General features: G+C 39.5%; 2 protein-coding genes across 3 annotated transcripts in view; one reads left to right on the forward strand and one right to left on the reverse strand.

Annotated features, from left to right (window-relative positions):
- Positions 1-3,491: 3,491 nt before the first annotated feature.
- LOC122654972 (pentatricopeptide repeat-containing protein At3g12770-like) lies at positions 3,492-5,638 on the forward strand. Its single transcript, XM_043849227.1, has one exon. It carries the CDS (start codon positions 3,492-3,494, stop codon positions 5,391-5,393), a length of 1,902 nt encoding a protein of 633 aa, XP_043705162.1. The 3' UTR covers positions 5,394-5,638.
- A 3,277-nt stretch (positions 5,639-8,915) lies between these two features.
- The window catches only part of LOC122653982 (cx9C motif-containing protein 4), a 51,375-nt gene continuing 33,201 nt past the window's right edge, over positions 8,916-27,089 (reverse strand). Inside the window, exons 2-4 of one of the 2 annotated variants that reach the window (XM_043847955.1) lie at positions 19,161-19,269; positions 18,895-18,900; positions 8,916-8,927 (exon numbers count right to left, since the gene is read on the reverse strand). In XM_043847955.1, coding sequence (XP_043703890.1) covers positions 19,164-19,269 — 106 coding nt within the window. In that variant the 3' untranslated portion in view covers positions 8,916-8,927; positions 18,895-18,900; positions 19,161-19,163. Of the gene's footprint in view, positions 8,928-18,894; positions 18,901-18,946; positions 19,270-27,089 lie in introns of those variants that run through there. The other variant, XM_043847954.1, reaches the window with a different exon arrangement.

Here is a 27,089-nt window from a genome sequence, read left to right on the forward strand (position 1 = left end):
TGATTATAGTCTTTTTTTGGTTTTTTGTGCTTAATTGTTTTGATCTTCCTCGTTCTAAATTTGATGAATTCTGGTGTAACAAAATGAGAGAAGTCATCTAATTAATTTGGCAAGTATAATACTGTTTGGTAGGGAAAATATGAAACTGGCTCTTGAACTAATAATGTAGAAAGAAAAGAAGGGATTTATAACTTAATAGAATAAAAAAAAGGATTAATTCAAAATTTTTTTTGCCTTTCATTTGCATCTATATTTCATTTCAATCCTCAAGTTGATTAGGTTTATCATGGGTTTTTATAAATATAATTAGGGCAAGAGATCTCCACTTAGTCGAATGGTCTCTACCCAAGCGTCTAGGTCAATGGGGGAGCACCCTGGATACGCAAGGGGTAGAGACGTTATTTCATGGTGCCCTGTGAGAAAGTGTAGGAAACACCACCAAGTAGAGATTGTTTTTCCATATAATTATTTTTTTCTGGATGAATGTCTATGATGGTGATGATAATGATGGAAAATGATACAGGCATGCATTATTTGAAGGGTTTAGGAGGGAAGGACTGAGGGGGAGAGAGAAGGCTTCAAAGGTTGAAATAATCAAGTTGTGGTCCTATAATGGATTATGGATAGTGAAATGATGAAGCTAGACATCTTCAACTAAAATTTGAAATAGTTTTCATAAATTAGTTTTCCAACACCAGTGGAAAAATTATCGCCTCCAGTGCTGCTGCGTCTCACGATGCGCACAGCAGCACCCCCAGTACTGGGGGCGATAAAGATCCACACCAGTGGGTGCATTAGATATATCCAAATTTTTTTCCCCTTATTTGGAAGAGAAAATTTTGATTGGAGAAGGGGGTTAAGGAACCTTGTCCGTGGGTTTTTGGTATGTTTCTTTTTGTGGGTAATGTTATTCAATTCCCAATGAGACCTTTTGAGTAGTCCAAGATGATATCTTAGTTTTGGACATTTTGGTAATTAAATATTGAAAAGGTTAATCTTATATTTTAAACCAAAGTAAAGAAAAACAAAATAAAGAGGAGGTGAAACCCTTTTCAACCTCACCTTATACTTAGGACTCTCCTTGACCACTTTTCATTAATAAATTAGGGAAATTAAGTTTCAAAACTCAGAGTGAGACATGAGATTGATTAGCTCAGATTCCGAGTTGACTCAGCTGAATCATGAGCCTGATTTGGCTGAGTTTTTGAAGGAACTCAGCGCCTGAGACTGGTTAGCACTTAGTAAATGCCGGATTGGTCACCATCAATTCCAAGTGGATTTGGCCTCCTTCTGATGATGAAAAACCCCAAATTTAAGTAGGGTTTGGTATGCATTTTAGGTCAATTTCTCATTCTCGGATGATAAGAAAAATTGTTTTTATCGTTAGAGAATACGAAATCAGTTCATTTTCTTAACCCTTTGGCAATTTTATATTAGTTATTAACAAATCCCACAAATTATTTTGAAACAAGCAAAACCATTGCGAATTTCATCTTGTTGACAACATGTTCCCAATCGAGGCTGGCTCAATTTGGATACATGGTCTGGGTGTTGTGAATGAGTCTTCACATAACTATATTTTGGATATTTTATCCATCAAATTCAAAATAAATAATTTAATTCTAATTAATTTATATTTTATGAGCGATAATGTGTTCAGAGGTATAACCTCAAAGTGTTTGCAATTAGGGATGGAGTTGGACTCTCTGGTCTCATAGTTGTCGCATTGTGTGTTTTTGAGAATAGAGATTCTTGATACAAATGTGGGCATACATTTGTGTGTGTATTGGACTCGATTATTCTAGAATCCTACATGGTTTACTATTGAATATTCAGTGTAACAGGATTCCAACTATAGTTGTGTGGTCCCCAGACCAGAGAGGTTTTATCGTTGCATACCGACACTTTGTACCTTAGTTTACATACGGTTGATGTCTATATCTGATTGGCTATACATCGCTACACTGGGTCCACTATATTTGCATGTGAACAAAAATGATATTTAATAAGGAATTCACATCCTACACAGGGAGATTATATCTCGAGAGAGAATTCTAAGTTTAATTGGACGAAAATTTCAAGTTCAATGGTTTAATTCTAAAGATTTGGGGCGTTGTTATCTGTGTTGCAGCGCAGGCTGTGCCCAAGCACATGAGGATGGGTGCAATGACCACCCTGACCCCTAAGTGGTAGGCCCATGTGCCTGGGCGCAGTCTATGTTGCGACACAGAGAACATTCTCCCTAAAGATTTACAAAGAATTTGTAAAATTATAAATAAATTTTATAAATGTTTTGTCGCAATGTTTGGGTCACAGGACATAATCTGCCCCATATGACCAGCCCCTCTGCGATTTGGATTTTGGGAGAATAATTTGAATCTTTGTTTATTTACTTATTTTCTTATTTATTGCATTAATTAGTTTCTATTTTGTATTTTCTCATTAGCAAGGAATCTATCCTTAGTCAAAAGGGTTCCTTGATTTAACTTTCCTCATTTTCTCTTTTAAAACTAGTCATAGGATTAGTAGGGTTAGAGGCTTGAGATTATGGTTTTAATGGCTATATATGTAAATCGGATTTCTTGGAGAAGGCATTGAATTGATAATGAAGATTTTATTCAATTGAGTATTTGAAACCTTGGACAGTTTCTACCCATAGCTTTGTAGTGCTACAACCTGACTTCTTTTGCTTGGAGTTTTTGTCCATTTGCTACAATCCTTGAAGAGTTCATAATCCACGTTTTTGAGACTGCATCAGTTGGTATCAGAGCTAGATTGGAGTCTGTAATGGTACCCAAGTGTAGAGAGTTAGAGACGCCCACACAGCTCCAATAGAGGACACCAACACAGATCCCTAAAAGGGCATGCGCTAGGATGGGACATACCAAGATTAACAAACTTGCCTTCACTATACGAAGTTGTGGATTGGTTAACTATTGTTAATGAAATTTGAGTATAGAAATGTATCCGAAAAGGCTGTCGTCCGATGGGTACACGAAAGTGACGTAATTGCTTTGACTACTAAACCATGTCTGTTTGTTGGAGTGAATTGGATGATTAGGCGATGAGCGCAAGCTGATCTAATACCACCACCATTGTGCGTTAGCACGTGTTGATTTACAACTAGCCTGATCTACAACTACCATCACTCTCTTTCCTTAATCCTCTACTTCCGCTTGCCCGGTACTACCGTGCGGCCCACACATAGCAAGGGCGGTATTTTTACAGTCATGCTCTTTCTAGGGCGCACACGGCAGTATGGGCAGACGGAACTAGAGGATCTCGATTCCTTTCCCTAATATAAACTTAGAGTAATCAAAGTCTTTCCGACTTGGCCTGACCGCTCGTAGTCCCGAACCGGATTCCCAGTTCTTAAACCTGGAGTCTAATCCAGCCGGTCACAGCACTTGATTGTATCTATGGATTATGGAATAAAGTGAGCTAACGGGAACACAACTGAAATTTGAAAGTTCAGGTAGGTGACATCAACTATGTTTTCAGTTTCTCTATTTCCCGCCCTTTCAAGGTTCAAACACTGCTGCCCTTCTTTACACGTTTTCCTTCACCCTACTCGAACCTTCTCCGTTTCTTCCTCCCCTTGCCTGAGAGACCTCTTTCTCCTCCTCCAAGGCAACGTATTACACTCTCACCTTCAACAAATCCATGCCCAGATCTACCGTATCGGTGCAGAACAAGACGATCTCATCGCCACCCGTCTCATTGGCCGCTACCCAATCCAATCTGCTCTTCGCGTTTTTTGCCATCTTCAAAAGCCCAACATCTTCCCCTTCAATGGCATTATCCGAGTCCTCGCTGAGAGCGATCTCTTCATTGAAGCTTTCTCCCTCTTCAAAGCCTTAAAATTTCAATCTCGTTCGCCTAATGATTTTACCTTCTCCTTCCTTCTCAAGGCCTGTATTAGATCTAGTGATGCCCGAAACATCCAACAAATTCATGCCCACATTGTGAAATTGGGTTTTGATTGTGATTCGGTTGTCTGTAATGGGCTTCTTACTGCTTATGTAAAGGGTGTTAGAGATTTATTCTCGGGGCACAGGGTGTTTGATGAAATGCCAGGGAAAGGAATGGTGTGTTCTTGGACTTGTTTGATTGCTGGATATGCTCAGATGGGTAAGTCTGAAGAAGCTCTGGTTCTTTTCGTGCGGATGGTTGAAGATAATTTGATGCCAGAAGATGATACTATGGTGAGCGTTCTGTCTGCCTGTTCAAATCTTGAGATTGGAAAAAGTCAGAGATGGGAGAAACTTCTCTCAGAATTAAGTGGTAACGATGATAATAATGTCAAGAATACACATAGTGATTTTATAGATATTGTTCTTGTTTATTTGTATGGGAAATTGGGAAGAGTTGAGAAGAGTAGGGAGTTGTTTGATAAACTTACTGAGGGAGTAAGAAGGAGGAGTGTGCTTCCTTGGAACGCAATTATCAATGGATATGTTCAAAATGGACATCACATGGATGCACTGAGTGTTTTCCGATTGATGGTGGAAGGGTTTAATCCAAAACCTAATCATGTTACAATGGTCAGTGTCTTGTCTGCTTGCGCTGAAGTGGGTGATTTACGTCTAGGGAGATGGGTTCATGAATATGTAAAATTAAATGGAAGGAAATGTATTCTGGAGTCTAACACAGTTTTGGCCACTGCCTTAATAGATATGTATTCTAAATGTGGGACTCCAGAGAAGGCGAGAGAGGTTTTCGATCGGATAGTTACTAAAGATGTCATTTCTTTTAATGCCATGATCATGGGTCTTGCTATAAATGGTCAAGGGGTGGATGCACTGAGGCTTTTCTCAACAATGGACGATTTTGGTATACATCCCAATGATACAACCTTCCTAGGTGTGTTGTATGCATGCAATCACTCAGGACTGGTAGAGGCAGGCCGTTGCATTTTCCAAGACATGAGTCTACGCTATTCCATCACCCCTAAAGTAGAACACTATGCTTCTTATATTGATCTGCTTGCACGAGTAGGCCATCTTGAAGAAGCCCTTGAGGTTGTTACTTCCATGCTTGTTAAGCCTAATGCTCCAGTATTGGGAGCTTTGCTGGGAGGTTGTGTGGTCCACTCCCAACTAGACTTGGCACAGCATATTGCCAGAAGACTTGTTGAGGTGGATCCTGATAATTCTGCTGGCTATGTGATGTTGTCCAATATATATGCAGTTAATCGTCAATGGGATGATATAGCTGAATTAAGGGAATCAATGAGGGAAAGGGGAGTAAAAAAACAACCTGGTTGTAGCTGGATCAGTATTAATGGAGTTGTGCATGAATTCCTTGTAGGCTCCATGTCACACCATCAGATTGAAACAATATACTGTACATTGGACGGATTGCTAAAGGAAATGAAGTTGTTTGGCTCTTAAGTAATTCACAAGAAGTCTTCCACATGGAGATGGGCCATGGATGTATGAAATTGAATTATGGACTGGGAGTAAGGAGAAGGTAATAGAGGTTTTGATCAGATGATCACCAAAGATGTGGCCTTTTTTAATGCCATAATCATAGGTCTAGCTATAAATGGTTGTGAAGGAGACAGTTGAGGATCTTCGCCACAGTGAAATACTTTTTACATTCCATTGCTGGGATCTTTCCCAAGGCAGTTGAAGCTCTTCTCCATGTCTTTTTTACATTCCAATGGTGGGACTTTCCTAAATTTGTTGTGTGCTCAGGAACGTCAAATCATACTTTCCCAGATGTATGGACTAATGCCTTCATCAACCCTAGACTCATACACAATGCTTGCTTTGCTTATCCCATTGCAAATATGCCATATCAAATAATCACTCAAGGTTTTTACCTCAATGCCAAGTGAGGCTGAGGGTCAATAGGTTTAAAGGGAGTGAAGAAACAATGTAGGTGTAGTTGGGTGACCATCTACCAAATTCTGTATGAATTTACTTTCGGAACACCTCCCCTGACATCACATGGGTTCTCAACTCTTCTTGTTTTGGTTGTTCTGTTTCATTCAGCAGTTTTCAAAAGCCGAAAAGAAGAAAAGATGATGAGGTTTCATTGATGTCATTTAGAAGTGGAAAATTCAAATGGTGAGTGCCAAATTTTCTTATGTCTTGTGCTTACTTAATTCCTGTGCCCATTTGATATGCTCATTAGAATTGTTGTTGGTCTGAAGAATTAGCATAACTTGTAGCCCCAAACGGCAACTGGTGTTTGTCTTTGGAGCTTTCCGAGTGTTTGGAGGCAGATCCAAGGATTCCTAAACATACCAAACTAGAGAGGCCAAATCCCCAAGAGAAGAATCGAAAATCACTGACTTGATTTGCTCTGCCATGTGGATAGGTCAATTTTGGTTTGTCAGATTTCTCAGTGCTGCTAGATCCTGTGGCTTTTTTTTTTTTCTTTGTGGGGTGTGGGGTGGGAGTGGTGATCTTTGGAATGAGGTTGTTATTTTAAATTTTCTCTTTCTTCTTTTAGAGACTTGTGAGAAGGCAATGAATGGGTGGAGCAGCCAGCGTCCTGCCAAGTCGCAGTCTGTGGAACAGTCTTAAATTATAAGAATTGAGATCTGCATAGAATTCAAGCTCAGTGGTTAAAAATAAATTTAATTGGAACAGTTTACTCTTTTTCAGTTGTTTTGACATTGTTGTTATCACATACTTATAGAGAAGGCAATTTTGTGGCTAACCATTCAGCTATGTAGGAGTAATACACTGCCCGGTAAGCTGAAAGTTTTGAAAAAAATAAAGAGTAAAGGAACATTTTCAGCCTAGGAATCCTGTTTTAGTAATGGAATCATGGACAGCTTTTGCTTCATCAGTGGCAGTATTAACTGGTGCAGTAGAATTTGAGAAAGCTAGAATCACTTGTACATTTGAATCTCCAGACGCTCTTGCACCTCTGCTTTTTCACCAAGATTCCCTTGGCATGCTCATTCATAACTTAATTTGAGGACCCATTATATGCCCATTGCTATAATCTTATTGTGGCTGTAGCCTCTGTTTTTAACGATTAAATTTTAATTCTACCTGCATTTCCATGATGATGCATGAACATAGAGATGAGGTCAAATATCCCAGTTCTACCTTGTGGACGCTTTTTCAGGTATTTCATGTCTTGCAAGGCAAAAAGTGTGAATCCTTCTCAGACAGGTAAGTTTCAACTTTCAAGAATTATGTGGTATTACATCATCTTTGTTGATCATACTGATGTGTCTTTAAAGACGATATTAGGTATTTGGCACCTGCTAATGTTTGAACCCCTTTGAGTCATTTTGACATTCCATTGATGAACTGAATCAACAAAATAGGGGGAGGGGGGGGGGGGGGGTCCTTCCCACTAACACAATTTGCGCAACCACTGTGATGGATCCCGTAAAACACCAAAATTTATATACGTACCGAACTATAATATAAATGGGAAAAAAAATCCTCATGCAGTCGGTGTAGGGATGCTTTTCAACGCCTTCTCATATTCTGACCATGTGGGTCTGCAGTGACATTTTTTCTAGTGTCCTTATTGATGAAACTGTTCCCACGGTGTGACTAGTGTGATGGGGGAGATTTTCTCCATACGGGCAGTGTGGGAAACTCTTACCCTAGATAAATAATAGGAAACTTGCCTTTAAATATATATATATATATATATATATATATATATATTCTGGTGAAGGGATTTAAATCAACTAGAAGAACATAGCCGATAAAGGACACAACAGTTGAGTACAAAGCAAGAGACAAAAAGGAGGGTGGGAAGTGATCCCATATTTCAAGACATCTATGACTTGAACCAAGAGAAGCAAGCTGATCCGCCATAGTGTTTGCTTGGCTAAAGGGGTGAACAAGCCTGATGTTGTTGAAGCTCAGAAAGTACGATAGGCAATCTGATATGATATGGGCTATATGGATCTTTCAACGATCCATTCTAAAGGTTAACAAGGAGGCAATCACTCTCAAAATTTAAATGTTTATACTTTCTTGAAACAGCAATTTGAAGAGCTTGTCTAGCTGCCAATGCTTCAGGAACCAAAGCAAATGTAACATCCACATATTCTACAAAACCTGAGATGAAAGCTCGTTTGATCCAGCAGGACCTGGAGAACCAAGAATCCGACTCCTTAGGAATTGGTTTACACCGTGTTTGGTTGCGTAAATCTGTGGGAGCTTGTATTGATTTTGGATGGTGATCCCTAGATGGACTTTCTATGAATTCGTATTTCGGAACAATAAACTATTTGGTTATTCATCATTCTATGACTTGAATCTTTTTGAAAAACTGTTTGGTTACTTTGATTCTGTTAGTTGGATTCATCTTAGATCATTCTTAAAAACTGTTTGGTTACCCTGAGTTTGTCAGTGGGATTCATCTAGAATGTATTTGAAAAACTGTTTAGTTACCTTGAGTCTGTCAGTTGCCAAACCTTAAATTTAAAAGTACAACACACTTTAACCAATAATTAAAAAATAATATCATTACCATATTAATGTACCCAAATAATTAATCATATTCAATTACCACCCAACCTAATATAACCTAAATTTACGATTATGTCATTGCTATGCCACTTAGCAAAAAATATTAACTTGATTTAATGTGTCTGAAGTTTAAATTACAAAAATGTCATTCTATACACATCTATGTTAAAATGATTAATTGAAATATGATTATAGCCACATCAATATAATTTAAAATATATAATAATAACAAAATGATGTTTGGAGCAACATATATGGAAAGCTATGAGTCAATTTTCCAAAATAGTTATTTCAACAATATGGTAAAAAATCCATATTAACTGTTTCTGTGTGCAGAATACAATTTAAATACAAAAGCCACAAAATTTGGTCCTACATCTACTCTTTCCCTCCTACCATACTACTTCACTTGTTAAGATTAAGTGTTTTTACAGCATCAAGGACCTCCTCCAATGTCTTTGTATGTTGCTCACATAACCTTGTTTGTTGTTTGGAAACTCTAATTTTTGTTGTGAAGTATCCCTCCAGATAGCTTGTGGATGGACTCATCTATAAATTTGAAGAACCCACAACCATCATTTTTTCCCTGTAAACAAGTTAAAAACATATTTGTAAATAAATTCTTAGATTTATCGATATATATGAAATATTTAAAAAATAAAAATTTGTATAGCCATTCTAAGGTGGAACATGGACAACACCAAAAATCTTGTCCCACAGAAGGTCCTCTAGTGCACCTTCGAACTTTGCACTACCCTTTGCCACACTCACACATTCTTAAGCGGTCAATCCACATAAAAAAAAGAAATTGTGATTAGGACACTTGAAGAACTGTCTTCCTGGATTAGTCTTGGTATTTGATTTTAATACATTACATTGCTCACCACAAATATCACATGTAGCCACAATATCCATATGAAAAATGAATTTTGAATTCTAATTTCAGATATTCCAGAATTTAGGTTCCAATTTTATATTTCAAAAGACATCTTGATAAAATAAAAAAAAAAAAAAAGAGCATCCCAAAAGAGATGGGATTAGTGATAACTTAGAGCAAAGCATTGCCTAAAAAGACAATAGGGGTGCTTTCCAAGAAAATGGTAAATGTATTTGTTCACAGGGCCTGAAGTACACCCCAGGTTGTGTCTAGTGGAGATCTATTCATCTGTCTAAAATATTTTTCTAGCTTCAGCTGCAATGGCTTGAGCTACCCTATTTTCTGTTCTAAGGATATGTCAAATAAATAATATAGGTCCAGAACAGAATCATTGTAGTGTCTTGTACAATTGAAAAAACAACTATGGCTATCCTTCATATACATTCTCATTGCTCAACTCTACCTTCTCTCGGATACCATTTTCAATATGTTGGGGGGAGGAGATTGCATTTGGGTGGTTGGTTAGCCCAAACCTCACCCAACCAATTAGGCTCGGAAAAGGACCAACTTGGGTTGGTTTTACCTTTATTTTCTACCGTTAGTTTTTGCTACTGATTGATTTTTATTGGGGGAACCATGCTTCTTTGGTTAATAGCATGGATTTTAGCAGTGGTTTATTTCCTATTTTCTCAAATCGAAGAGTAAGGGGGGGCGGGGGGGGGGGGGGATTGTTATCCCCTCCAATTTGCTGCCCCTTCCAATTCCTCTAATTCCTCACATGGAGGTAAAAATGATCACCCTACCCCCTGCCCAAAAACACTGCCCAAGGTGGGATCCAATCCCCTTATTAGAGGAATTGGAGGTGAGGGGAAGGGAACCCAAGAGAAAAAGAGAAAAATGGGAGAAGAACAAAGAATGGTTCATATGTTTCCCAGTCTATTCAAGGCGGACTCAAAATTAGCCAAGTATGCTAAAAAAATTAAAAAGCTTCGACATCAGTTGGTGGAATGGAACCTTCTATTATTTTCATTGTTGAAAGGTCTCTCTCAACCCCTTGAAATATAAAGCTTTGACATCAGTTGCAGTTGTGGCGTGGCGCACAGCTAGGTTTATCATGTGTAAGAGAAATTAGCAATTCTTGATATGCGACATGCTCATTGGATTGGTAAGAAGTTAAGAATGTAACAAATTCCTCTTATGTCCTTGGATATGGATGAATGGAAGCAGTTAAACCAGCAATATTTCAGTGTTCAAGCAAAAGGCTAAGGTGGTAGTCAATGGCATTCACGGTACATGCCTGCCATTTATTTCCCCAATCCCAAAACGAAGTGTGAAGCATATAAAATTTGACCCAAAAAAAAAAAAAAAACAGTACAACGAATAACCCAATCAAATATCTGCTACAAAACATTAAGCAGTAAGTTTTTTTTTTTGGTAAGAAGCAGTAAGTTACAAGATACAAATAAAATGTGGAACAGATCACACTACTCTACCATTATCACTATACGTAAAATCAATTTACAACAGTTACTTTAGTGGACACCTGGATGATTTAATGCAAGAAATGATGAAACAGTACATGAGAAGAACAAAACTACAGAAACATACCTATAAACCAGATAGAATCAATTAACAGATCTATAAACCAGCAAGCAAACTAAAATGGAAATAAAGAGTTGAAAATTTCTAGAACAACTCAGTATAGTTTCAGATCTGACATGTTTAATGGAAAAGAAGAAAAGAGTTGCAACTCTGATGTAAAATGTCCAATTAAAGAGTTGTAAATTACAGCAGAACCATTAATTGTCCTATATATAAGATGGAGCTTGCTGCCCAAGTATTCTCCAGGAACTCCAGGGGAGGGGGGGGGGGAATTACAGCAGAACCATAATTATAAGTGCATGTCACAAACTAGTCTCAACTACTGGACATAGAGAGCATAATGTGTTTCTCCATAAGTTTTCCTGGTAATATTCCTTAAAAAAAAAAAAATACAGCAATTTCAAGGGCAATAATAAGTACTTCTGAACATTAATCAAACTTTCCAATAGACCTGCTCATTCCAAATTTCCAAATCGAAGGTGTATCACATCCAAACCAAGCATTCTATGAGTACTATAGAAGAGGCACTACTATTGTGCAAACAAAGAGAAGATTAGGTATTCAATAAAATAAAATAGAGTAGCAATAGACAACCAACTACTGTGCAAACAAAGAGAAGAAAGAAAAAAAACAATACAAATACCTAAACCATGTTCAGATATCTAAATCCAAATTACAATTAAACCATAGAAATATTCAAACATCCTAAATACTTAAACAATGTTCAGATGTCAAGATTAAGAAATAAATTGTAGCAACTGATTCATTCGTCTACCATAACTCATCAAACACATAAAAAGTAGTATGTCCGCATCTTCAACAATCTAAATTGATGTCTTCCTACTGTGACATATATAGGTCCAACAGCTTCGCCCTGTCTTCCTCCTTTGCTTTCAATAATATTATGGCTAAGGTCCTCCTTTCCAAAAAAAAAAGTTTTGCAAGGCATCTCTTGGTGAAATCTATACCTGGAATTGCATCAATGCGAGCAATCAATCTTCTGCTAATTTCAGGTAGGGAGTCATTCTTAACCATTTTCGTGATCGCAGTAGCTATTGCCTTTAAAGAACTTGCTATCTTATCCTCTCCCCCCTTTTTCCTCTTCGCTCTAACACTTGTGCCTTCTGAACGTGGCCTACCACGACTATGATTGCTACTTTCCACAGGAGTTGGAGAGACATTTGCTTCGGTTCCAGTATCCCCATCAGCATCAACATCAACATCTATGCTTTCTGTCTCAATATAGCCACGGCGAGTCTCATAACGGTAAGGGTGTCTATCAAGATACCGTTTCCTATAGTATTCCGCTCCTAAAACAGCAGCAACAGTAGCTAATATAATTATTTTCTTGCGCTTCCGGATCCGGTAGGCCTCATCATTCTCGTGATCGATATCCATGTAAATGTATATCTACAATAACACCTCACAAAAAGTTAGGATATAACTCAACTCAAACTGGCTTGAACCCAACTACATGGGGTCAAGCCGACTAGGATACAGGTACATTAACCAAATCACCCAATTCCTTAAAGAGAAAGGTATCTATGTCGTGGTCCAAATGATGTATTAGTATACTATAATATAAAAATTGTTGATGGAATACAATTGTATATGAACAAGCATTTAAGAATGGACCTCTCATGAGCAATACAATTGTATATGAACAAGCATTTAAGAATGGAAAAATAGATTCAAACATATCCATATGTTAATGGTGTGATGGAAACTCATTATAGCATATGAATTCACGAAACATATCCATCGTATTAAGATTTAAGGATATCTGTATATTTTTGTGAGTCACTGCGTATTTTCAAGAGCATCTAACATGCTTTCTTCCTCAAAAATCCATTTCAAAGATGCATATGGAAAATGGAGAAAGGGAGGACAAGCGTTTTCACCAAGCACAGTACCCTTCATTTTGAGAACTAATTGCCCTAAAAAGAAAGAGTATACTGACCACATCTCAAGCAACTTGACTGCACTGCCCCTATCTTTTCCCAATATCCCTAGTTTATATTCCTGTTCTTCTGTATACTTTACAGGTTTATGGTTATTAATAAAAAAACTCCATAATTAAACAAAGGGGAAGGGTATTCAAATCTGTCATTAAAGAAGAGAATTATAATGCAAGTCACCTAAATATCTGATGATAGAGGCCTTAAGCAATATATGGTACATGCACCAGGGGGGAAAAGGGCAGGCTTTTAGCTTCTGCGAATGCTGGAGCACCTGCTAAGCCACCATACCCCACCTTGGGGGTAAAAGAAGAACAACAAAAAGCCGGTTTGCAGAAGATATATCATGTGGGCAGAACCATAGGTCTGAGTTGCAGTTAGGTCTCATTACTGCAATTCCATAAAGTGATTTTTGAGTTCTTCTAATTATCATTATGTTTATGGAAAAAAAAAATCGGGTAGAGGATATTAGGTTTTGTTTTTGGATATGATAAAAGTTCAATTGATCAGCTGTGTGTTCAGGAACTCTCTCATGTTAGTAGTGCATCAACTAATCCCTCAGCCTATCAAATCAAAGTTTAGGAAATGGAGAGTTTAGTTGAACCATAAACTCTTTATTACTGAATACAGAAAAGAGGGGTATCCATATTGTAGCAATTTTCTCAAACAATAGTGTGAAGCTAAGGTAATGATATGGAACAATCATCTTTTATGCTTTGGGTTTGGGTATCACGAGCTCAAGGAGATGAGAACTGTGTGACTGGTTCTCTCTGCACAAAATTTATTTGTCTGGGACTTTGGTTACAAATGAGATTGATTTTTATCCACAATAAATAAAATTAAATGCCCTAGAATCCCACTGGTAATTTACAATCACCATCACCATAGCTAACATTATCTTAAGCATCATTATCACTATTATGGCCTATTAATGGCTGAGAGAGAGAGAGAGAGGAATTCTCAACCATAGGTGGTTGGGAGTACTAAACTACAAAATATACAGATGTAAGACTAAATGGGTAATACATAAGGTTCATAGAACATGACAGTTCTCTCTCTCAGCCTTAAGCCCATGAAAGTGACAGTGCAAACCCTAGAAAAATAAGAGATTCAAAGGAAACGGAAAAGGAAAGCATAACACATCGTCATCAATGCTGTGAAAGCGTGAATAATACAAAGTTTGCAGAGGAAGAAGGTTAAGAGAACTGCACGTCCCTTCTGCCATAAAAAGGCTTCAAAAAAATGAAATTAAAGTTAGGCTCCGGGAAATCTTACACTCGATACCTCAGATCCGAATTACGCAGCCCCTAAAACCCTAGTTGCAGGACGAAGATCCAAGTTCCTCTTCTATTTTCCCTGCAAAAATGAAGTTGAAAATTTAAGCTTCAAAGTGAGAGCTTGGAATCTGAGACTGCCAAAGGTTGTAAACAAATCTGAGAGAGAGAGAGAGAGACAGAGAGCAGAGAGATAGAAAGACGGACAGAGAGAGATACGTTTCACTTTTTAGTATGATTTTGTAAATCTGTGGAAGCTAATTCATTTTACCAACCAAACAGTTTATTAAAATCAGATTCATGCATCATGAGAATTACCTCTTACAGATTTAGGCAACCAAACACGGTGTTTTAAAGAACCGGTATCGGATTAGCCCCGCATCAGCATCTGCATCAGTATTTGACAGACGCCAATACTGATAGTCTGATACGTACTTCATTGGAATGTGAATCCAAATCATAAACAGAAGCAGATGTAAGTTTGGCGGTTTTAGCGGATTACATGTAGAAGATCGATATGGGTACCTGTCCTTTGGATGCTTCATGCATTATCAAGTCCTACACTAATCTTGCCAGGACCTCCCTTGGAGAAGAATAGCTCCTTTCCTCTCCTCAAAAAGCTTATTTCTGGATCAACATCTTTGTCTTCTCCTAAATATGAAGTAGACACTGTCCATAACGTTTAGAGAAGCTACTGTGAAGCAAGCTGACGAAACTCATTCCAGATTCCAGATTGCTGATGCAAGTGTATAATCGAATTCATTAATCCATACTTGAAGGAATCAATGGCAGTGGGAGGATCCAAGAATTGAAGCTTCTGAATAAGGAAGGAGAAGGACATAACGACCTCAAAGGAGATGATCTGGTTGGATTTTGTGTTTTCAAAAAGTAGTTTTGAAGTTTTCTTTTTTTGCAATATAAAATTTCAAATATGAAAAACCCTTTCCCTTTGTGTATGGTGGTTTGAACCAAGGACCTTCTGTGTAAACTTATAAGGAAACTTGAAAAGGCTTGAGTATCTCTTCAAGTGTAATCCCACATTGCTTATGGACAAGTGGAATGATGAGCTAATAAGAGTTCATGTAGCTTACAAGGGACATAGGGTTCTAAGGAAAGTCTCCCTTGTCTCATGTATGAGGTTGGGGTTTGGGTGTGGGTTCATATGATGTATTCTTTTTGGTAAAATATATGCACATGCACCCTTATCCGAAATGGCATCATGCACATGCATTGTAGTACGTATAGGGACATGCACTCATACGTAGGGACTTGATATGTACACATACGTATACGTTATTTGGGGGTGTACATGTCTGTACATGTATAGGTGTGTAGAGCCTATATATACAAATAGGCTTTGGGCTTCAATATATATAATTCGTGAAAGTGTTTTCATGTGCTCTTCAAACAGTGTGTTCTCTACATTCTGTTTGTTTCTTTTCTTCTTCTTCTTCCTTTCTGATTACTGAGTGATTACCTTCGGGTTCTCTGTATTGTAATCACTCTTGGGTGCTGTCAATTGTGATTGAAGTGGTTTATCTTGGAGGTAGAACGCCAAGGTCAACCCGGATCATGCACATGCATTGTAGTACGTATAGGGACATGCACTCATACGTAGGGACTTGATATGTACACATACGTATACGTTATTTGGGGGTGTACATGTCGTACATGTATAGGTGTGTAGAGCCTATATATACAAATAGGCTTTGGGCTTCAATATATATAATTCGTGAAAGTGTTTTCATGTGCTCTTTAAACAGTGTGTTCTCTACATTCTGTTTGTTTCTTTTCTTCTTCTTCTTCCTTTCGATTCTTGGTGATTACCTTCGGGTTCTCTGTATTGTAATCACTCTTGGGTCTTGTCAATTGTGATTGAAGTGGTTTATCTTGGAGGTAGAACGCCAAGGTCAACCCGGATCATGCACATGCATTGTAGTACGTATAGGGACATGCACTCATACGTAGGGACTTGATATGTATACATACGTATACGTTATTTGGGGGTGTACATGTCTGTCACATGTATAGGTGTGTAGAGCCTATATATTCAAATAGGCTTTGGGCTTCAATATATATAATTCGTGAAAGTGTTTTCATGTGCTCTTCAACAGTGTGTTCTCTACATTCTTTGTTTCTTTCTTCTTCTTCTTCCTTTCGATTCGAGTGATTACCTTCGGGTTCTCGTATTGTAATCACTCTTGGTCTTGTCAATTGTGATTGAAGTGGTTTATCTTGGAGGTAGAACGCCAAGGTCAACCCGGATCTTGCACGTATAGGGGCGTTCAACACTTTAGGAAAAGTACTCTGCTCGACTCCACTTGTATTTTGTTCTTGCTTTGGAAGAAACAAGAAGACAGTCATCGAGATTGTAAGTTGTTTTATTTACGTATTTATTTTGATATTTCATTCGGGTATATATATATATATATTTATATACAAGCAGATTCTGTCAAGTCTTATTCTGATTGCTTAGAATCCTATTTCTAACAGGTCTTCCCCAAGGAATTTCCCTAAATGCTATCGTGGGTCCATTGTAATCACTCTTGGGTGCTGCCAATTGTGATTGAAGTGGTTTTATCTTAGGGGTAGAACGCCAAGGTCAACCAGGATCTGCACGTATAGGGAGCGTTCAACACTTTAGGAAAAGTACTCTCTGTACGACTCCACTTGTATTGCTGTTTGCTGCTTTGGAAGAAACAAGAAGACAGTCATCGTGGTACTGTAAGTTGTTTTATTTCTGTATTTATTTTGATATTTCATTCGGGTATATATATATATATATATATTTATATACAAGCAGATTCTGTCAAGTCTTATTCCGATTGCCTAGAATCCTATTTCTAACAGGTCTTCCCCCAAGGGATTTCCCTAGATGCTATCGTGGGTCCATTGAATTCAAAACTTATATTCTCTTTTCCTTGATGGTAACTGGTAACTTACGTTTGTATCATTCATCTTAATGGTTCACCACTCTGAAACTCTGTTACACTGCTTTTAATTTTGATAAATCAGCAAGGATGAGCGCTTCAATAACACAGACCAACTCAAACCCTTTGATTTTGCCTTGTAACCGAGAATCAATGTCGTCTTTTAAGCTGCAAAGCAATCGGTCGGATTTGGTCAGCCAAAAATTGGTGGTTGCCAACACCGGCGGTGATTGCTGGTAAGGAAGCCTCTCGGCGATGAGAGAGAGAGAGAGGGGTTACTCAGAAAGGGGGAGTTTCATTTGAAAAGGTAAAAACAGAGTCACTATAAACTTGGACCGTGATAAAAGATCCATAACATCATCAGTACTTGCCCTGAGCTTATCACTCCTAGCTTTCAAGTTAGTACACGAGCCAAATTTACAAGATGTTCAGATTGTTTCTTCACAACAGCAGAACTAACAAAAAATTAAGACACATTCAATATCAAATAACACTCAAACTCTCCCATGGCTACCTACAGCCTGCTGACTTTGGAATCATCTTAACCAAATCATTGGAATCCATCCACACTTTTATGAATTTGCTATCTAGTAACAATGCTCCTTTGATCCCTTGGAGAAGTCTCCTGAGTTTTGTTTCAAAGCTGCTTCCTGTGACACGTAAAGTAAACTGATTACAGAATATCATAACCAAGGTAGAAAGAGGCACATTGGTGTAAACAGTAAGACAACAAGAGAGTATGAACAGGGAAATAGGGGAAAGAGTAAAGAGGGAGATAATTTAAGATTTGGAACCCAACCTGTAATATTTTGCAACACAGCTATAGGATTCGGATTAACGTTTCGACAAACAACCTGGTTGCTATGACTCCATATGAAATAAAGGGTAATAGCAACACTAAAAAAGCCACCGGCTAGCTAATGAGGGCAAAGAAAAATAAGAGAAAAAGGTTAGAAGGAAATTAAGAATAGTATCACTGTACCATCTTTCAGTTCTCACATCCAGAACCCCGACAGCCCATATACGTTTACAGAATTCACATGAAAATACACATGCCACACAGATTCTGGTTCTTTTTTACCAAAAAAAAAAAATTATCACAGAGTAACCATTTAGATATTCTAACTTTTGTAGGAATCCCATTGTTCAATTGTTGATATGAATCTTCATTAGACGTGATTGTGCAACTAAGGGTGTGAATTGCAATCTGAAAATATTTACCAAGTTTTGAAACTGATAGGCCGTGTACTAATCAGATCGGTTCTGGTTTTAATAACTGAATTTGTTTATTAAAAGGTGCAGTTTGAGTTTGAATATTGAACTGATTATACAAACTAAACCAATTAAAAAACCGCTAAGTCCTGACATTCTTATATTCTTTAATATTTTATAAGTTTATAGAGGATTCACATCATGTATGTTACTTATATTTTTTCTATTCCTTGAGTCACACTTTGGGCCTAGATGCCATGGTTCAAGCCTAGAAGCATCAATTTCTTTATTGGGATTTAAAAATAAATTCATTCTCAATTGGGCTTGGAATTATTAAATCAAACTAATAACTCAAATCGGCAACATAACCGAAACAAGTAAAAACCATTTAACCAGAACTATTTAGAAACCGCTTAACCAGAACCATTTTATTACTTAGTTTCAATTTGAGATATTAGAACCGTTTATTAAACGGTTTGCATCAAAGCAGCACAAGAAAAGTTTATTTGAAGGATGATATTACCACTCAGAAATAAATTGTAACCATACTATCTGATACATGCCGATTAAATGGGTTGTAACTATCTGATACATGCGGATCAAATGAGTTGTAACTATCTAATACATGCAAGTCTGTTGATTTTTTTTTCCTGGGAAACCGGATGTAGGAGTTTAATACAATGCCACCAAACCATAGCATATTTGCAAGTAACAGCCTCCTACAAACTTCCACCAGTTGACACAACTAAGGTATTGAATTCAGACTGTTGCATGGAAAAAATATTTGGCTTGGACACTTCTGCAGAAAACGGAAGAAAATATGAATCCAGTGCATCTCAAATGTATGTTTCTTACTTGGATATCTGTTTCAGGAGTCCAGAGACCGAAGCACAATGCGTTGACTCGTACTTGCATCTCTCACAGCAAGATTGCAATTGTTCAATGACTCTCTGGCACCTACAACATTTTCCAACATAAAATCAATGTAATCCAACTAATGTCAACAAAATCATACAAGGAAGAAGGTTTTTTTTATGTTATGTAATCGGAATAATGTCAACAAATTCATAGGGAAGAAAGTTTTTTTTTTATGTTTGCTCTTGACAAAATTTAATTGGTATTTTAATGTTATGCTCTTGAAAAAATATTTATTTCTGATTAAGAGATGAGTTCACTATAAAACCATAGGGGCAGTTAGTTCTTCAGTATATAATAACAATAATAGGGTGCAGTATGTCTGGTCAGTCTGACCAGATATGCTGAAATGGTATGGCCCAAAAAACTGCCAAAATGTCATGTTGGATAGGACACATATTTTGTGCAGAGGGAGACCCCAACATCCCCAGCTCACCTATAACTTTCAGCCCAACTGGATTTGACCAACTGGGAAAATAAAGCTTTAAAAATCCAGTTCTACATAAGGATTACAAGAAGATACACGCCAATACATTGTATGGCCGAAAATACATGAGTGCATGAATATACATGTTAAGATATTTTATGGAATTTGACACGTGGCCAATACAGGAGTCCTCACTTTATCCAATGGTCAAAATGGCCAAAGAGAAGAATTACATGGGCCAACCAAATTAATTTATCCGGTTATAGTAGCAAGTCCTTGGATAATAAGGCAGAAGGTGAATCCAAGAAACTTTTCCGTCATGCATACTTATTTTTGCTACAGAGAAAAATAATGTGTAGAATCTGACCATTGGACATTTAGGAGATGGTCTAAATAGGCCACGTGTCAAATTTCAGACCCAAATTCAATCACATACCCCCATGTATGTCCATGCATCCTCTTGGTGGTCTATGTATCTTCTTAGCAGTCGCAACTTTTTCAATGCTCGTTTTGTCACTTGGCAAACTCCATTTGGGCTGACTTATGCATGTGACCAGGACAATAATATCTGAGCTTGAGACAATAATATAGTAATGGCAACAGTAATGATGATGATGACGATGACAACAATAATAATGTATAGATCCGATTTCCAGCAGGGTCCACCTAGGAAGGGCTCCCTGCTCTGCCCAAAAACCTGCATGTATCAGCTTAGTTGGGCCCTAGATTTTGTGGATAGGTAGACCTCAAGGTCCCATGCTCACATATCAAATTTCAGCCCAAACAGAGTTTGTCATGTGACAAAATAGAGCTTTGAAAAGCTTAGACTATGGGAGAGTGCACATTAATGGTTGGAGTACTAATAGGCATGCAAGGACATACAAAGAGATGCAGGCCAATACATGGGAAGGTATTTGACTGGATCAGGCTCAAAAATTTGACGTGGCTAATCCAGACCATTACTTATCTATCCAACAGTTGGAATAGCCACCACCCGTCCATGTGGCACTATGACAGCAGACAGCAAGAAACCCCTTCATAAGCACAGGTAGTGCAAAGGTCCTTTAGTATCGGGATAGTACAAATCTTCGAGCCATGAGATGTACCCCTGTGCACATGGTCTGAAAAAATTAATACAAGAACAGTTCTGCAGCTAAATGTGTTAATCCACTATGAGTGGAATATTTATTTTTAGATATCTGATTATATTGAGGGAACCCATGAAATTAATGAAAAAAGTACAAAAATTAAGCGAAATAAACAGAAAATCTCCAATGTTTCCGAAACATTGTATGAGGTGAACCCCTACTAGATGTAAAATCTTGGTTTGTAACAAAAAACATAAGATCAAATGATAATCAAGGTTGTGCATAATCATGATCTAATTACTAGCACTGAATCAAGTATAAGCAGACCAACAACTTCTCACCAATAAACCATTTGGTCAAGATAACCAATATTACTAATTTTAAGGGAAGGATTTTTCAGTTACTCGAACTCTTATCTCCACTTTATTCGGTCAATTTCTATTTTGCATCATTCCTTTGCTTTGTCGGCACCTCTATCACCATTTGGGGCACTATCCGTTAACTTTTTTGGTAAATATAGGGAAGGAAGGATTTGAAAATGCACATATACTAAGTACAAGAATCAGATAACTTCCAAGTTCCCTGTAATAACAGCAATTACAATTAAAAACACCATCATAACCCCAGTAACTGTTAGAGTTGTTAGAATATCTTGTATAGGGGTAGTTCTGTCATTGTCATGTTATAAGACATGACCAAGTTGTATTTTTCTTGTTCTTATTTTATTTCCCTTTACCTCCCTAGGGAAGCCTGTGAATAACTCAACACACAATCGATTCTCCCATCCTCTTCTCTTCTTCTTCTCTTCTCTTCCCTCCTTCTTCTTGCTGTAAATCTCCTCTCTTACTAGATTCGATCCATCTTTAAGTTCCAACTTGGTATCAAAGCTAAGCAATCTGGTTTGAAAGTCGACTAAGCTTGGCTGTCTTGTTCTTCACCTCTCTTTGGAACCCTAAGAGGACAAAGGGTTCCATTAGAGGCTGTACTATGTGAAGTATACACATACTACACTATTTGGTGGTTCATTCTTCAAACACACCATGGATGGAGTTTAGTGGCTGTTGTTGAAGATTGAAGCTCTTACAGCCACCCAGTTTTTTCCGCCAGCTGAAGGAGTGGTTCTCCTATTTCTCCCTCATCTTCCCATCTTTTGGGAAGAGGTTTGCTGCTTGTGGATCGCCTAGGGGTACTCTTTTAAACCCCCTACCACTTGGTTGAAGAAAGGACCTGTTTGAGGAGCATAGCTCCAAACTGTGACACTCTCAAGGTACCGCCAGCTCTGTTTTTTGTCTCTGGTTTGATTCTTTTTTGAAGCTAAGTGTATTGGATGTGTGTTGGTGTATACGAATGGAGTTGTTTGTTCTTTTTACACCTATTGTTGCTATGGACTGAAGGTTATAGGGTGTTAGAGCAGTTTGGTTGATGTTATACAAGCCTTTACTCCCTATACACTTGCTGTTTTTTGGTATTGGTTCTGTTTGGTTGATTTGGCTGTTTGGGGACTTGTTTGCTGGTCTGCCTACTTTGTTTGGGTTGAGGGTACTCCCCATTTGAGCAGTCCACAATTGTTTGTTGAAGTGTCTGCCCATTATGTCTACTGTGCCTGGACAAGATTCTGAGGTCAGTGGACCAACTACAGCTGGCAGCCTGAGTAGTGGTTTCCCAACCATGGCTTCCTTTGATAACCCCAACACCCAAATCTCTGTTGTGAAGTTGGACAATACCAACTACTTGGATTGGCCTCGTTCTGTGAAGTTGTCCCTACGCAGTAGGGGAAAGTTGGGCTACATTACTGGGTCTATCACAGCTCCTGCAACAACTAATCCAGGCTATCTCAAGTGGGAGACTGAGAACTCCACTGTTATGACTTGGCTGATATTCTCCATTAAACCTGAGATAGGTAGGAGGTTATGAGTAAGGAGTCTGCGAAAGATATTTGGGACAGTGTCTCCAAAGTTTTTGATAGAGTTGGAGATGCAACAAAGGTGTATCAAATTCTCCAAAAGATCATCCACATGAAACAGGGTGATAGGAGTATATATGAGTACTACACCTCTGTTATTAGCTTGTGGGAGGAATATGATCACTATAACAACCTCCAGTTGTCCAATTCTGATGATCAGGCAAAGGTCTACAGGAGCCAAGAAAAGGAAAGGATCCTTATTTTTCTTGGAGGTCTTAACCCAGAGTATGAGCCTCTTCACCTGCAAATCTTAGGAAGATCTCCCTTTCCATCTCTGGATGAAGTGTGCAGCTACTTGCAAAGTGAGGAAACCAGGAGAACCACTATGGATACTGCACCATCAACAGAGAGATCTGCTCTTGTTTCTAGTTCCCACAGAGACTGGAAAAGTGGGGGGAAAGGCCAAGGGCTACCTCGTTGAGATCACCGTGAGAGATTCAAATGTGATCATTGTGGCAAGCTTGGACACACTAAGGACAGGTGTTGGGATCTTAATGGACAGCCCCCTGGTATGCGTGGTAGTTCATCTAGTGCCCGTGGAGGAAAGCGAGGGGGAGCTAGGGCTCACTCCATGACATCTGAGTTTGAGCCACCTGGACCACAGCCGGCTCCTAATTCCCTCTCACAGGATGATATTGCAGCCCTCCGTCAGCTGATGTCTTACCTTGGAGCGTCTGCTACTAGTTCTACCTCTGGAGGATCCACTACTTCTGCCTCAGCTCTGCAGGTCTCATCTGCTCCTCCTACTGCACCCACCTGGATTATTGACTCTGGAGCCTCTGATCACATGACTGGTATGTCACAGTACTATGATTCCTACTCCTTTTGATATCAACTTATCAATACTCAGTTCGGTACCCGCATCCAAATTGTTAGGTCTGATAAGGGGGGTGAGTACATGTATGGGGGGCTCCAACAGTTCTTTACTGATAATGGCATCATCCATCAACTGGCTTGTGTTGACACCCCACAACAAAATGGGGTGGTTGAGCGCAAAAGTCGCCATTTACTGGAAATCACCAGGGGTCTTCTCTTTGGTATGCATGTGCCTAAGACCTTCTGGTCTGATGCGCTTCTTACTGCTGCATTTCTTATTAACCAGATGCCAACTCCACTCCTTGGCTCCAAATCCCCCTGGCTCTTTTTGCTCCTCAATCCTTAGTTTTCTCCTTGCCTTTGAGAGTTTTTGGTTGTGTTTGTTATGTTCATGTCAACAAATCAGCCCGTACAAAGCTTGATCCCAAAGCTCTCAAGTGCATCTTCTTGGGCTACTCTGATTCAACCAAAGGGTATAAGTGCTACCATCCTCCTTCCCGAAGGCGACTTCTCTCCAAAGATGTCACCTTCTTTGAGTCTATCCCTTATTTTTCTTCCCCTCAACATTCTGTTCAGGGGGAGAGTACTAGCAGTGATCAGAATGTTGATGTCATTCCCTTTCTATCTCCCTTGCCTACCTCCACTTCCCCATTCCTATTTGATATTGGAAAGTACAAAGAAGTGGATGTTGTTGCTGATGCTGATGCTGATGGTGTTGTTGATATTGATGCTAGTAGTGGTGGTGATGCTAGCAGGAAAAAAGAATACAAGGAATAAGCTTCAAAGAAGATGGTGTATTCACAAGAGGTGAATGCTTGTTGAAGGGAAAAGGGAAGCAACCATGGCATAAGCAACCCTGTCGAAACCCCTCTTTGCATCCACATCCTCAGTCTCATCCTCCTCAGTCAGGTAATTCCTCTCCTTCTGAATTAGATCTTCCCATTGCTATGAGAAAGGGGAAGAGAGCCTGTACTAACCCCATAGCCCAGTTTGTTTCCTATGACTCCATTTCTCCTACAGGTATTGCTTTTTCCACTGCCCTTGAGTCTTCTTCCATTCCCAAAAATGTCACAGAAGCCTTATCCGATCCAAAATGGATGCAAGCAAGGACTGAGGAAATAGTGGCTCTGGAGCAGAACAATACTTGGACACTAGTTGATCTTCCCAGGGGGAGAACTCCAGTTGGATGCAGATGGGTTTATACAGTTAAGTACAGATCCGATGGTACAGTGGAGAGGTACAAAGCTAGGCTGGTTGCAAAAGGGTATAGTCAGGTGTATGGCATTGACTACCAGGAGACTTTTGCCCCCGTAGCCAAGCATAACTCAATCAGGGTTCTTCTTTCGGTGGCAGCCAATAAAGATTGGCCAATGTACCAATTAGATGTGAAGAATGCATTTCTTCATAGAGATTTAGCAGAAGAAGTGTACATGCAGCGTCCACCTGGTTTTAAGTGTCCCTCAGCTGAAGGGAAAGTGTCTCTTGAAGAAAGCTCTCTATGGCCTCAAGCAGTCTCCTAAGGCCTGGTTTGAGAGATTTAGACAAGCCATCCTGAAAAATGGGTATTATCAGAGTCAAGCTGACCACACCTTGTTTATCATGAGAGGTAATGGTACAGTTACAGCTCTCATTGTCTATGTTGATGACATTGTGGTGACTAGGAATGATGTTGCTGAGATAAACAGATTGAAGTTTTATCTGGCTAAACAGTTTGAGATCAAAGACCTTGGACTCTTGAAATATTTCTTGGGTATTGAAGTATCTAGATCAAGGAAAGGGATCAACATTTGCCAAAGGAAATTTGTCTTGGATCTTCTAAAAGAGACAGGGATGATGGGGTGCAAACAAGCCACTTCCCCCATTGATCCGAATCATAAACTTGGTGATGAATGTGGTTCTTCTCTTATAGATGCAAGCAAGTACCAAAGGTTAGTTGGGAAACTAATCTATCTCTCCTTGATTCGACCAGACATCTCTTATGCAGTTGGAGTGGTGAGTCAGTTTATGTATGCTCCCAGAAGTGGACATCTGGATGCAGTGTATCGCATCATTAGATATTTGAAATCCTGTCCAGGAAAAGGTCTTCTATTTGCCAGGCATGACCATTTGCAGATTGAAGGCTACACAGATGCTGATTGGGCTGGTTCAGTTTCTGACAGGATATCTACTTCTGGGTACTGTACCTTTGTGGGTGGTAATCTAGTTACCTGGAGGAGCAAGAAACAACCAGTTGTAGCTAGATCCAGTGCAGAGGTCGAGTTTAAGGCCATGGCCCATGGAGTATGTGAGCTTATATGGCTGAAAAGGCTTCTTCAAGACTTGAGCTTTGAAACTGAAGGGCCAATGAGACTTTATTGTGACAACAAAGCAGCCATAAGCATTATCGAACCAATGGGAATCAGGATAGGCTCTGGTCGCGGCGGTTAGGGTTCGTTTCCTCGTGCTTCTCTCATGGCGGTCCCCCCTCCTAGGGAGGCTCGCCCCCCTGACCCCCCACCCCTTGGGATTGCAGCAGGTGGGCCAGCGTCTTTTGCTTCCTTGGTTTCCAGGTCAATGAAGCTGCCTTCTGTCTCGGTGGATCTCAAAAAGCCTTCGTCGTTTTATGGAGAGCCTGCTATTTTTTTCTCTAAGGAGGAGATCAAAGCCTCTGAGAGGACTTTTGCTACGTGCAGCTATGGAAAACCCGCGTTTTATCAAATCAAGGAGCACCTACAGAAGACGCTTTACTTGCAGGGAGAAGTGATCCTTTCTTCCCTGGACCCCAGGCATGTTCTGCTTCGTTTTGCGAATCAGGATGACTTCGTCAAGGTGTGGTTGAAGGCACAGATGTACATTCAGGGTTTCCTCTTTCGTTTTATGAGGTGGTCCTCCGACTTCGTTGCTGGTTGGGAGTCGCCGCTTGCGCCGCTTTTAGTGTCGCTGCCGGGGCTTCCAGTTAACCTTTACCAAGGGAACTTCCTGCTCTCTATTGCTGGGGCTAGTGGGCGAGTCCTTTGCGTTGATTGGGCTATGGCAAACTGCACAAGGACGGTGGCAGCCAGGGTTTGCGTTGAGGTTGACCTTCGGGCCTCACTTCCAACACAAATTTGGATTGGTTGTGACGCTTCTGGTTTCTACCAGAAGGTGGTCTACGAGAGGCACCTTGCTTATTGCGAGAAGTGCTCGAAGATTGGGCACCTGAAAGAGGTTTGAAGAAAAGGTTTGCGGCGGTCGATGGTTGAAGGAGCTGTTGTAGGCGCTTCTGTAAAGGACAGGGGTGCAGCCCTTGTGGCGGAGTTGGAAGAGGATGGAGCCAGAGAAAACGAAGGTGTGTTCATTCCCAGGGGGGAAGGCACTTCGGGTGAAGGTGCTGAAGGCACAGGAAAGCTTGCGCAGTGTCTTGCGGTGCCCTGGGGAGGGCGCTGGAGGCCTGTGCCGCACAAATCGAGAGGGGATAGCAAGGTTGTGGCTGAAGGTAAGGGTACTCATGAAGGTCCGGTGGATGGGGGTTTGCTTCGAATGGCAGCATAGACGTGTTTAATGGAGGGGAGGAGGCCCCTGCGACAATGAAGGGTGGCGCACCCCTGCT

This window comes from Telopea speciosissima, chromosome 3, assembly GCF_018873765.1.
Source record: "Telopea speciosissima isolate NSW1024214 ecotype Mountain lineage chromosome 3, Tspe_v1, whole genome shotgun sequence".
Classification (NCBI taxonomy): Eukaryota; Viridiplantae; Streptophyta; class Magnoliopsida; order Proteales; family Proteaceae; genus Telopea; species Telopea speciosissima.

Excerpts from the sequence above, each read along its gene's own strand:
- LOC122654972 (XM_043849227.1), top strand. The coding sequence starts at position 3,492 with ATGTTTTCAGTTTCTCTATTTCCCGCCCTTTCAAGGTTCAAACACTGC.